Consider the following 13,783-nt stretch of genomic DNA (forward strand, 5'->3'; position numbering starts at 1 on the left):
AGTTTTGGTCCTGGAGTCATAGCAATGGGAGTATGTTAATGAGGATGACAACGTTAAGACCAGACACTGTACATCTAGATATGGAAGATAAGTAAGTTGTTTGCCGTGTACATTATGAATTATTGAGCTTGCATTTTATCATATACCTTGAAGTGTAGATAAGTTGTAAATTATGTATTTAGAGTTGTATTCTTTTGTCCATATGTCTAAATTTTATTTAGTTTTCAAGGATTTATATTTCTGTTTAATGCTTCTGTTTTTAGCCAACTCATCAAGGGAAGGAATATTTGTAGCTGTCCCATTGCCCTGTAGTATAACCATCTATAAACAGTAACATTTAGAATATTCTTTTATCCCTCTTTTTTGTTTGATAAATTATAATTGATGATAAGAACAAATTAATAACCATGTAAAATTTCCGTTATTAAAGGAAATAATTTGTAAAAAGCTAGAGGAAATATTGATACAACTGAAGCAGTATGTGAATTAATTTATACTCTTGTACATATTGTTTGAAATAGTGTAAGAAAAATAGTTGATACAATTTCATTTCTGTGGTGCATTAATTGATTGATACTGATAGTGTTTAACATTTTGCCATCACTTTGCATGTGAACCTGTGAACCCACCCTATACCTCTCTATCTACCTATTTCCCATGCATCACCATTGCAGCAAAGTATTCAAGTAAGTCACATCCACAGAGTACTACAGAGTACGTACCACCAGTCAAAGTCCCCGTGTATTGTGTGCTTTCGCGATTACGTGATAGACCATGAAAATATGTGGTAATTGCGTAGTAGTCTCGCCTGTCGCATTTCATGGAACAATCGGCCCTCATTATCGGATGATGCGGAGACTTTGACTGGTGGTACTTTCTCTGTTTCTCTCTCCTCTGTGGTCACATCCCATTGAAGGGAAGAAGTACACTACAAGATTTCTATTGGGGCCACCTGCACTTGTACACCGTTGCCAAGGTACTTGGCTGGTACTTTGCACCACCAGGGGAGTATTAGTGTAGTACCAGTGCAGTACCACTGCTGGTGGATCATGTGCAGTACAGCATTGGTACTATATATATGTAGGTACTTTGTGTGCATCAGTTGAGTACCTTGGTGATGATGTACCTGTGCAGGTGGCTGCAATAAGAATCTTGTAGTGTACCATGATTGCACTGAGTAAAAGTTGCAGCTGAATTTGATCGGGTCGTATAGTCATCCATTTCTGTTGGCATTGTACGCAGGAATATTATTTTGAAAGTAAAAAAAGAAAATCAGAAAGTTAATGATGACAAGTTTGGAATGAATTATCATAAGTCATCATAAGTTATTATTGTATTAAAACTTTCAACAAGGCAATAAACAAAGACGTAATCAAATACGTGATGGACACAATTGTTCTAGATTTGTAAGCAGAAAGAGTCTAATTTTCAACATGCAATTTAAATTTTTTTTTAAAATCAGGTACAACTTTTGCTTAGTGTTATGTGGTTATTGATATAAGAAGGGAGATATATGGTCTTAACTCTATCAAAATCCATTGGTCATGGGGCAGTCATAAATTTATCTTGTGCAGGAACAATTGAGCTTCATTATGGATGTGGCAAAACTATGTCAGCTTGTAGATTATCTCTACTTTTGTTAATCTCTGATTTTCATCCACAATAACAATAGCAAGTAGATTGTGTAAAAAAGGAGGGAATTATAGAAATGCTTAGCGAAAACAATGCTTAGTTTGATCAGCTAATGTTATTGCTTTCTAATTATGGGCTATTCTGGTTGAAATCTGTACCCCATATGGAAGACATGGCCTTAATCTTTCACACAGAGAGTGTGAACTTCAAATGGGGTTAGCTGAATGGGTGACTCCATTTGAAATCTATCTACACCCCTGTGTGGAAGATTAAGGTCATGTTTAGGGGTGTATGGATTTCATCTGAAATAGCCGAATGACTCATGGGTAGTAGATATTAGTGGGTACTTGCTGTGCACAAATTTGTGTATTTAGTAAAATTTATGTTTCATGTGTAGCACACTTATTTTATGTATATCTACAAATAGCTAACTAGAATCCTAAAAAGATTGCCATACTTACCAACCATTCATTATTAATTTCATCATACACTAGCTTCAACCGAAAGTCAAACAAACAGTATGTATTTTTGTGTAATCAATTTATGAATGTATCAAGCATGTTTATTAGGTACTTGTTGGGTTGAAATTTGTACGACTCGGTATCTCCTTAAACTTTCTTGAAGTCTATCTGATGTCCGATATGATGTATGTCTAACTTGTGTATTAATACACAAGTTGTGTACTTTCCCTAACTAATACTCAATATTTATTAATTTTTGTCAGTTGTAATTTATTTAATGTGAAATTTATGCATGAATGATGTGTGTACCTTTACAATGCTCAGTGAGCGAAGATTGTAGTATTGTCCTCTGTGTAATACTCGTTTTCGATTCAAATTTATGTGTATTGCCAAAATTTGTGTCATGTATGCAGTAACATATCCCAATAACACATTCACTCATTTTGACCTGACCCACTGTGCATTTATACATTCTACAAGTCGTTCAGATTTGTTTTGGCTCTTTGTATTCCCTGCATGAATGTGTCAATGGATTACAGAGGAAAACACAGATTACCCAAATACATTACATGTCATTGAAGCATGTTGTCTGCCTACGTGCATGTAGGCATGTAACTATGACATGACAATCTTGTGACATTCACATGGCTATTGCCAGAGTCATTTACTATCACATTCACAGGGCTGTTGCTTGAGCTATTCTGTGGTATGTTCACGTAGCTAATGCTGTCATTATTCAGACACACAGTGAGTATGAGACAGAGGACAACCACATTGATGTAATCCTACTATAATCCCATTTCCTCTGATAGTTCAAGAACCTGGGTTAGAATTTTCCCTGTTTCAAAACAAAGAAATTATGTTCAGTCCAGCCAAAGAATGTAATTAGAGAATGCTGCCATATTGGATTGCTATACATGGGGAACAAAATAGTTTCCTGTTGTATTACAGGACACCAAGGGTATCAAGTACGGCGCTCTACAGCGATCACAGCGCCTTACAATAATACAAAATTACAAACAAACCAAGAAGCAAAAATCAAAAAGAAGCACATAATAAACAAATCCCTAAACTTTAGGGAAATAAATGGGTTTTCAGATGGCGTTTGAAGATTTGGACAGACGCCGTCTCTCTGATGCCAACAGGAAGCTGGTTCCAAAGACATGGGCCAACCACGTAAAATGCTTTGTCACCAGCCGTACGGCTCGAGCGTGGAACAACAAGCCTGGTAACATCAGAGGAAGAACGGAGTCGACGCCTATAGTCATCATTGCCATCTGAAACATTGTACAAAACAAGATCATTGGTAAGATAGCTAGGAGCTAGATCATGAAGACAGTTATAGATATATAACAGAATCTTGTACTTAATTCTGTCCTTAACCGGAAGCCAATGAAGAGTACACAGAAGCTGTGACGAACTTTGGTCCCGTCCACAAGCAAATACCAACTGCGCAGCCTTATTCTGCAGGCGCTGAATACGTTTGAGGTCGACTTCCTTGGCGCCAAAAAGTAACGAATTGGCATAGTCTATTCGGGACAGGACCAAAGATCGTACAGCGTGATGACAGGCTTCTTGTGTAATAAACCTTCTTATTCTCCATAAATTGCGAATATGATAATTTACGCTCCTACACAGACCACTGATCTGGTCGGACATATTCATGGCGGAATCGAATATGACGCCTAGATTTTTTACAGAGGAGGTAGAGGATCGCAAATACACTTTTGGAGAATTATTCCGATAACTGATTCTGGCTGAATTAGAAGTCTTGAGTTGAACATGCAGAGAAGGTTCTGTACATAAAATATCCATTGGATGGAAGTTCCAATTATGGCCTCACATTAAGGCACCATTACAAAAATAAAATAAAAACTTGACAACATATATATTGATGATTTCTGCATAATAGATGAAGGCAGCAGGAGCATCTGGTACAGATTGTCAAATTAACATCAAGTTGCCTCTTCCAGGTTTGAAAAGGTCAAAACATCATAACAGGATGCCATTATGTTCTCTTGAAGGAAGAAGTGGTATTTCAACTCATGGTACATTAATCGCCAAACCCTCTTAAATATGTTTTGACAGGTTGCTAGCAAATGATTCCATGGAGCTTCAGAAGTATGTTTTGAACAACATGCTGGAAATAAAATTGGCAAGATACTTTGTTGCTAAATTTGCATTTAGAATCTCCATACTGCAGCAGACACTGGGTACCCATAACTAGGAGTGCAGAAGATTACAATATTTAATATCTGACAAGTGACAATGTGTATTTTGTTCATTTGAGATATTTTTTAAAAGTTTGAATGGTGATTATGCAGATTTCCAATCATGTCATTGTCATTCTAAATATGAGTATCTAACACACAAGCGCCTGAATCAAGGGCAGGGTGTGATTTTTTCCGGATTTCGGATTTTGGGATTAAAAACAAATTCGGATTTTCAAAAAAAAAAAAAAAAAAAATGGTTAACAGAGATGTCACATTTCCGGAATTTTCAGTTTCCAGATATGAGAAAATCTCCAATTTTAAAATGAAAATTCCTTAGAACCCTGACGGGATGATTTATAGACACACTGTACTGTGCAAAAATGGTGATGCAATTTCTCATGTGTATGTGAATGATATGATACTGGAAGTATGTATTCACAGATAATAAATGTTTTTATACTATAAAGTGAAGTATTTTAACAGTTTCTCATTTTTGCATTTTACCCCATGAAATTGCATCTCCAGTGGTGCTCAAGTGTGTAAAACCCCTCTGGCTTCGGGGCTTCGCCCACTCGACCCCCACCGGGGCGTTGCCCCTGGACCCCACCAGGGGCCCTTAAGCGGGCCCCTGGACCCCCGGCCGCAACAGGCGAGAGCTCCGCTCACTTTGCTCGCTCCGCTTCGCAATTTCATTGCCTTGGGTTTTTTTCCAAAAAGCACCAATCACACCCCTGCAAGGGTGTCTCTCTGGAATTACAAATTAAAATGAAGGTTTTTATCCTGGTCAATGTGAACTGAAAATATTCTTATTAATGGTGAAAATATTACACAAGTCTAACAGGTGTTGTTGCAAAGTTAATGACAACTGATATCATTTCATCATTGCTGAGTAGTTTTGACTGAATGGGTCAGAATTCTCAACAAACAAACAATAAATACACACAGGCATTAACGAGAACAAACAGGGATAGTGCACTGCCAGGGTTTGAACGGTGATTGTGTGATTTATTTATTTATTTATTTATTTATTCTTTCTTTAACCAGGGTAGCCCCTTCAGTAACTGGTACTGAGGGGTCTAAGGTTCAAATCCTGAGGCTTCCAAGTGATTTCTTTGTTCATCTTCTCTCCTTTTTTTGTTTCTCCTTTAACTTCCGATAGCAAAAAGCAGTGTTCAGTGTTAGGGTTAAACAATCACTCTTTTCTACACTTTCCTCTTTTAATATAAAACCATCTGTTTTGTTCAAAATGTGCATGTTCATTTTACCCTTAATAAAATGAGGATTATTTCATTTACCTGTTCATATGTAATTTACCTCAAATTTCCTTCCCTGTAATGAAAATCAGTTAAGGTACACCCTTCCTTGCAAAGGGCTATTCCAGTTGAAAACCATACACCCCCTATAAAATAACAATCTTAATCTCCCACACATGGGGTGTAGATTTCAAATGGAGTCAACCATTCAGGTAACTCCATCATTTGAAATCCGTATTCCTTGTGTGGAAGATTTAAGGTCATGTCTTACATAGGGGCATGGATTTCAATGAGAATAGCCCAAAGTTGTTTCCATTTAAGGATGTTTCCTGACAAGGGTGTTGAATTTAGCCTAATAGTGAATTAATGACTTGCTAAAAGTTGCTTTTCATCACCGGCCTAGATATGTAACCAAGAAAAGGTTGTGTTCCTCTCGAGGGGGATTTCAATGACCTAGTAATTAACTAACGTGTAGGCACAACCATCCAGCAGTCCTTAGATTTATGGTTGAGCTAGTTTCATCAGCTTTTTAAAGCTACAAAATCAAATAACCAGAGTGCTAGGTGGGTGTTGGTATCACACTGTGCGAGTGAATTATGGTTCATAGGTTTTGGGTTGTGATCATTTTGGTCATGATTCAAGCAACATATTAGCATGATCCAGATGTAGAGGTATGAACACTACACTCTGTAAGTTATCTTGTCTGGCAGTTTGTTTGGTGATCAATTTGAATGATCTGTAACTATCTCTGAATACTCTGTATTGTGACTTTCATTCTGATCAAACCCATTTAACTTATCATCTAACTAATATAACCCAATTATTGCTTTCTTATTACTATATATATGTGCGCTTATTTGCACCATAAATTGTGCAGCTGCTATCAAAATGACAGATATTTGCTAGTTACTGCCGATTAAAGATCTGGCTCTCACATCGAGATACAACAGTAGATTCAATTCAAATCACCAGAGGCTGATTTTATTAACCATTTTTAACCCATTGTATTGTTAGCAACTCATCATAGAATTGCATATTAACTCATTCTTAATTATGAGTAGTGTATAATCACCATGACATTACGAGGGCTTTCTGTTGCAAGTCTGTATTACCTATCATAAATCTAACTTGTAAAATGGAACCCATTGAACTTGAGATACCGGTACCTGAAGAATTATGTTGTGTTTACAATTCATAGTAGTGCACAGTAAATAGTAGTGAAATGCACCACTGAGCTGTAGCTTAATATAATGAACATTTGTATAACTATACTACAGTTTGGTTCACATCAAGTTTGGTAGTGACGTCAATGCTTTTTCGCGGTTGCACCACGAGCGTACCATCAAATCACCCTTTCATGCATGCATGTATGCTCCACACGATTAACTTTTAATAAGCACATGATTCGATATTGTGACCAGCGAATATGCACGTACCTCACTACTGAACTTATAGTGAACCAAAGTATGTAGGTGCTTGTCATTTCTCATGGATTCAATACTGTCTCTGGAAGACACTGTCTTTAGCAACTTATTGGTACCAATGATCTTGAAATGTGTTATACCCTGTTAAATCCTATTGTCAATTAATACATGTATTGTTTTTGTTTGTTTTTGTTTGTTAGTATGTTGGAGAGCATCACATTGATTCATCCATCCAAGGTGCAACCACAGATCCTAGACTTGAATAAACTATGTCCATCTATCAGAGAGATACAGAGCAGCTATGTCAAAATTCAAGAGATGTGCATTCCAGGTAGGTGACTTTACTTTCTTAGCATAATAGCTGCCTTATTTAAATAAGTTTCAATCCAAAATTAACGACTGAATGAATTATGTCAGTCTGTCAAGGAGATACAGAGCAGCCATATCAAAGTGCAAAAGATGTGCATTCCAGGTAGGTGCTGTTACTATCATAGCATAATAGCTCCTTGGAGATAAATTTGGGAGTACTTTATTGACCACTATCCATTTTCAAGTTGATTTAGTGCAAGTTAGACACTTTTAAAATCCATGTAGAATATTCAAGTTACCCTTCTATATTCCTTGCCTCAATAAGTTCTCAATATAAGAACCCAAAAAAAACATCAAAATCTTTGATATTTTGATCCAAAACTGAGTCAAATTAACCGAAAAATGTAAATTTACACATACATCTGATCCATACTTACATATTAGTGATCCATATATTGCAGAGAAACCGTTCACTTTCAACATTAGAGGACAGATGAGATCTGGTAGATAATAATTTTATTACTTTAACATGTCAAATGCAGCAATCAAATTTCAATTTATATCATAAGCCAAGCAAACATAATGCCATTCAAACTGCAACATTATGGCTTTTCTTTCATTCAATCAATATTTAATTTAAAGGGCAACATTTTTGTTAAACTCATACATTCCACATATATAAATCATGCTGTCAAAGACTTTCCAAACAAGGAGAGATATTTAGAGCATTTACAATAGAATGTAAAGAGAGAATGGTCAACTATGGAGAGCTAAAAAAGTCACCCCCCTAGATCAGATTTAAGGAGAGCAGTTGAGAGCGATTGCTCTCGCTCTCCTCAAAAGGCAGTCCCTGCTTCAGGCAGATCAGCAGGCAAAGGGCAGTTTACAATGAACAGCCCTTTTCCGAGCCACTCTAGACAGTGAGTTTACAAAAATGAGTCCTAATAACTTGGTTATGAGGAAGTAAGTTAGAGCTAATCCTGATGAATTTATATAATGGCTCATCATTTTGAATTCAGAACACCTGTCATAAAGCCTATTTAACATCTGGCAGTGATGTTGATTTCCCAAGAACATTCAACCTAAGCACGTAGGAAACATTCAAAGTATAGTCAATCAGCAACTTTATTTTGACATGCATGGTAGGCTCTGAATCAGCAATATGCTGTTCTTCCCTGAGGCCATGTTACAGAAAGAAAATTGCAGTGTAAGGATCTAACAAAACAAATTAGAACAAAATACCATAATATTGTTATCCTTCAAAATGTATTCTCATCGGATTATATTGCATTATTGGAATATGGCTATCTAGGGTGGGTTTCATTTAACATACATCCAAGGCAAACTGAAATTTGAGCACATTGTAATAATTATGATGGCTCAATTTCACAGAGGAATTCCTAGTTGATATCTCAGAGTGACAGTGCCTTGCTGGTTTCACATAAAGATCCAAAAATTGTTGCTGATAAGTTAAGTCAAGAATTGGAGTCTTGCCGACAATGGTTGATCGATAACAAACTGTCCCTTCATCTCGGTAAGACTGAGTGCATTCTGTTTGGAACTAAAAGGAAGCTCAATACTATTGATAACTTCTCTGTCAAATGCAATGGTGAGACTATTGAAAACTCTACGTCTGTCAAATATCTGGGTGTCACTCTTGATAACACATTGTCTGGTGATTCTATTGCTGCAAACGTCATTCAGAAGACCAGCGGTAGACTCAAATTTTTATATAGACAGGCTGGCTTCCTTAATATGAAAACCCGCAAGATACTGTCATCGGCCTTAATATTATGTCATTTTGATTACGCTTGCTCTTCGTGGTATTCGTCAATTTCTCAACATTACAAAAATAAACTTCAAGTCATGCAAAATAAGACTGTCAGATATATTTTGGGTTTGGGGCCCCGGTCCCACATTGGTCAAAACGAGTTGAATAAGGTTGGGATGCTTTCAGTCAATGATAGGGTTATTCAGCTTAAACTAAATCATGCTTTTAAGATTTTTCATAATCTTGCCCCTGAATATTTAAAATTGTATTTTACTCAGTATATCTGCAGCTCATAGGCACAGCACCAGGGGTAGCCCATACAACTTTGTTGTTCCTCTTTGTAAAGGTCAAGCTAGTCACACATTCTACAACACCACTATTCATCATTGGAACGCTTTGCCAAAGGGAATCAAGCAAGTTAATAAAATCAACACTTTCAAAATTTTAGTCAAAAACACCTTGCTGGTCAAGCCAATTAATGTGAGCTGGTCTCACTTCATGTGCAATATTTTGTGTTGGTGTTTCATATTTTTTTGTCTTCAGTGTTCTTTGCATTCCCCCTCCCCTCATATATGTTTGAGGACCCCAATGGAAATAAGCTTTTCTTTTGAAAAGCTTTTTGGGCTATCCTTGGTGCTCTGCTGTTTTATAATGTTTTTATAATGTTTTATCATCCTATTGTGTTGTTTTTAAAAATGTGTACATCTTACATGGTTGTTAATTGTCTATTTATATATAAACATTGTAATTTCTGAGTACCGAATAAAATCAAATCAAATCAAATCAGAGATGAGTAAAAACCATCAAGTTAAACTGCTTTTAACTTAAGTCATTTACAATTGGTTAAACTTAGTGAAATCAACCTCTAGTATAGCTGCTTCTCTTGAAGATGCCAGTAACCTACAGAAGCTTCCAATGAGTCTTACACTTGAAGCATAAGAACTATGTTTGAAACAAAATGATATATTTATGAAATGGTTTATAATGCTGCTGACACACCAAGATACCCAAGTGATTGAAAACATTAGTAGCATTATGTGCTATGATATGTTACAGCTTGTCAGATTGCCAGAAACTGCTTCTTGAACTGGGCCCAAAAAATAGTGCTTGCACTCCAGAATAAGTATGTCTAAACATGGAAATAGGTCATTAACCTAAATCAAAAATAGTTACTTTATTTATAAAAAATATCCTGTTATTTATATTTTGTGCTGAATTCTTGAGCATGAAATTAACTTGATTATTGTTAATTTCTGACAAAAGAATAGTCTATTTTTAGTTTATTTTGTGTTTCAACATCACATGACATTTTTAGAATTATAAAAAGAGCATTTGGAAGCCAAAATGTCAGCAGTCATTGTTTCATATTATATGGTGATCTGAACTTTTAGTTTTCCAGGTCTAGATTTCACAAAGACATTCAATACATTGTTTGCACCCAAAACTTTTGACTGCCAGTCACAAAATAATACTGATTTTAGTTCCCTTGCACAAAGAATTAGCCTACAGGTTATGATTCATTGCTCAAGCTTGAAATCTATTGTAAGTTTGATATTTACTAATAAATTTATGGAGAGAAAAATTATTTAGGGGCAAAATATTTTTACAGAAATCTTAAAATTCCATGTTTGTTTGTTTGTAATTTTCTTGTGAAATAAGCTTATTCAGAGGTAATTAATAGCCAAACCTAGTTTGGCTTAAACTATGTTTAAGTCCAGGACTAAAGTTAGTCTCTTTTGTGACCAGTATGTCATTTGGACACTTGTGACACCTGCAGCATAGTGCAAGTCTTTGTAAAATCGTATACTTCAATTTTATGGCATAATCCATCAATCAACATATTTCCATCCATCATCTTCTCCAAATTGTCCACCGGTGGAAAGATTTCAATTAAAATTTACATCCTGTTTGGTGATTAATTACATAAGGGTCTAATCACAACCAGAAATTTCAATCAAAACATTCTAAATTATCCGCAAGTTGATGAAGGTATATTATTGTAACAGTGGAAATAGTATGGAAATAATATGTTCAGGATTATGAAAACAGTGATCGGGGTTATTGATAAAACTCAATTAAGAAGTTGGTAAAATCAAAAATCAAAGACTAAAAAATTATTTAAGGTAAGTTGTGTACAAATTGTGTAAAATCAGAAATTATGAGTACTTTTTAGGCATCTGTATAATTATAATCAAGCTGAGTTTAAAGAGTACAAAGCTGTGACACAATTAACCATTTTTATACCTCAAAATGTGTAACACCAGAAATGAAACTGCATGTCATTAAATACCACCGATGATGGATATCACTGTACATGCTCAAAACATGCAGAGTTGCATTGTGTTATGCAAATTCATAATCCCAAATATCACAGTGCATTTCAATATATATGTGGAATGGATAAATGGTCTTTACTACTGTTATTTTGTCATGAGATCTGATTCAAAGAAATTCAGCAAATGATATATCATCAAATATAAGAAATATATTATAAAACAAGTCCCATAAATCAAATCAAGGCATATCAGTATTATCATAATATAGTAACATGTTTTCCTTTTGTATTTTTTTAGTGATACATCAATTAAAGTTTGCAGCATATTGCTAACGATCACCAATTCTCATTTACTTCATATATTCTGTGTTTTGATAATGATAACTTCTATGCATTGATGTTAATCCTAGTTAAATGCTGCCAAACTTTAATGCAAGATTATGTGAAGAATGTATTACATCAGAGGTCAAAGGTCTTTGAACATTGCAGCCATTATATCATGAAGGTGATGTTTCTAATAAACCCGTTGAACGATTTGCAAAAGCTTTCATGCAACACACACAGTCTTCTCTGATGTAATAACAAAGAAATTGACAATCTCACATAAGTTGTGAAGCTATTTAATTATCATCAAATGTTCAAAGATTTATGGCTATTTGATGTATTTTAAAATCATTATTTTAATAATACCAGGGAAGAGTGATTTACTTATTGGGTGCTTTAACTTCATAACATAGTTTCTGCTTTATACCACATCAGCTTACAATTAAACATTATATATGGGATATACCACAACCATACATTCTTAACCCTTTTTCCAATAACCTTTCCATCAATCCCGCTAGAGGCATTGTTAAAAAAGTGACAATTCTTAACGTGGCTATCATTCAGAGCTGTTCCGTCCTTGCAGCAAGCATTATGACCACATGATCATATTGACACATTCATATCGGTGGTTTGTTGCATAGGGTTGTACAGCATTGAAATAGCGTAAGGAAGTCAAGCACTGTAGCTGCCCTGTGTTACATTTTGAAAATGCATCAGTGAAAGAGAATTCCAAAAACTTGTGAGATGTTTATTTATAAGTCTATGTAGTTATTCAATGACAATACCTTACCCATCCCTTTTATGGTAGCGTTGTCATTGGTCAGCAAGTGGAGAAGTTTTATGATGATGTTTTAGGAAAAAAAATTATGAAACCTGGCATTTTTATTATTTTGATGCAGATTTTAAGTAGCAAGAGGAAGCAATGTCCAATGTATCTGTATTACATTCAACCCACATAATAAGCTTGTACCAGATGCATCACCACATGCTAAAACAGGCAACACTAAGCTGCTATTATAAGCCACCGTCACATTGCTGTTGCTATGTGACGTGGTTTCCATGTTTGGATGAAGCATTGCCAAATTAAGACTAGGTGTTCCCAAATATAGACATCATGTTTCCAAATATAGACCAAGACATGAATCCATTCATGCTTACTGCATTAGATTGGGATCAATAATGAAATGCTGTTTTTACCGGTGCCTCAGGAACTCTAATAATACATAACACATACAGTTATACTTCTGGTGTAGTTTTGGCAAATATTAATTTGAGGTGAAGTTGTGATGTACATGAGTGTGGTACTGTAGTGTGCAAAACATTAATGCTATTTTGTTAATGAATTGTGCATAGCTGTAGTGACATCATCTCATAGTTTGCAGTATTAAAATACTAGCTTAAGTTATGGTCATTGCTTATTTAATAACTCAGTACTGGTCAAATATACTGTACAAGATACAGTATTCCATTATGGCTATTCATCTTAAATAATCATATCCTAAACCCACCTGCCGCTATAAAACCATATTCCTTTAGTTCAAGCTGGTAGCTGAAAATAATACTAAACCAGTAGTAAGGAATGGGTAAAATGGCTATTGATAAACTACCATATTTGGGTTTTTTTGGTGTTGCTAAGCTGATATAGCATGGTTATTAAAGTAAAAGGCAAGAGGTGGATGCATAGTCCTATGTGTTGTCTGTCAGATCAGTTGGACTTTGCAGTCACTCTTTCACTTGGGGTGGAAGTGACAACCACATGGAACCACTCATCCACTTCTTTCCTAAGCATTGCAATTTGAGTTCTTTGCTAAAGTGAGTCCAGGGTTGCATCCATAAAGGGTGTTTTAAGACGGTGTAAGTCTCAAAATCAGTACTAGTTTGTGATGGATAATGTATTACTAATCTATTGCAAATTGTTCTCAAATCAATCCATAAATTCATGGCAAAATTCCAATTTGTTTTTATGATAGTCTTTTGATATCAGATCTAACTGTTTCCTCTGGATATAGGATACCAGTATCAATATGCAGTCACATATAATCAATTAGAAAAATGAAATATGAACTTGTCACAGTTTTTAGAATTGTTGAAACTGATGAAGTTGCTCAACACAGTCAA

At 35.4% G+C, this 13,783-nt stretch overlaps 1 protein-coding gene across 5 annotated transcripts in view; it reads left to right on the top strand.

Moving 5' to 3' along the window:
• LOC140158512 (myotubularin-related protein 10-B-like) overlaps positions 1-13,783 on the top strand; it is a 92,469-nt gene that overhangs the window by 59,689 nt on the left and 18,997 nt on the right. For all 5 annotated transcript variants that reach the window (XM_072181627.1, XM_072181629.1, XM_072181630.1 and 2 more), the window contains 2 exons: positions 3-91; positions 7,184-7,314. In XM_072181627.1, the coding sequence (XP_072037728.1) occupies positions 3-91; positions 7,184-7,314 (220 nt within the window). The remainder of the gene's footprint in view (positions 1-2; positions 92-7,183; positions 7,315-13,783) is intronic.

The sequence above is a fragment of the Amphiura filiformis genome, chromosome 8 (genome assembly GCF_039555335.1).
Source record: "Amphiura filiformis chromosome 8, Afil_fr2py, whole genome shotgun sequence".
In the NCBI taxonomy this organism is placed as follows: Eukaryota; Metazoa; Echinodermata; class Ophiuroidea; order Amphilepidida; family Amphiuridae; genus Amphiura; species Amphiura filiformis.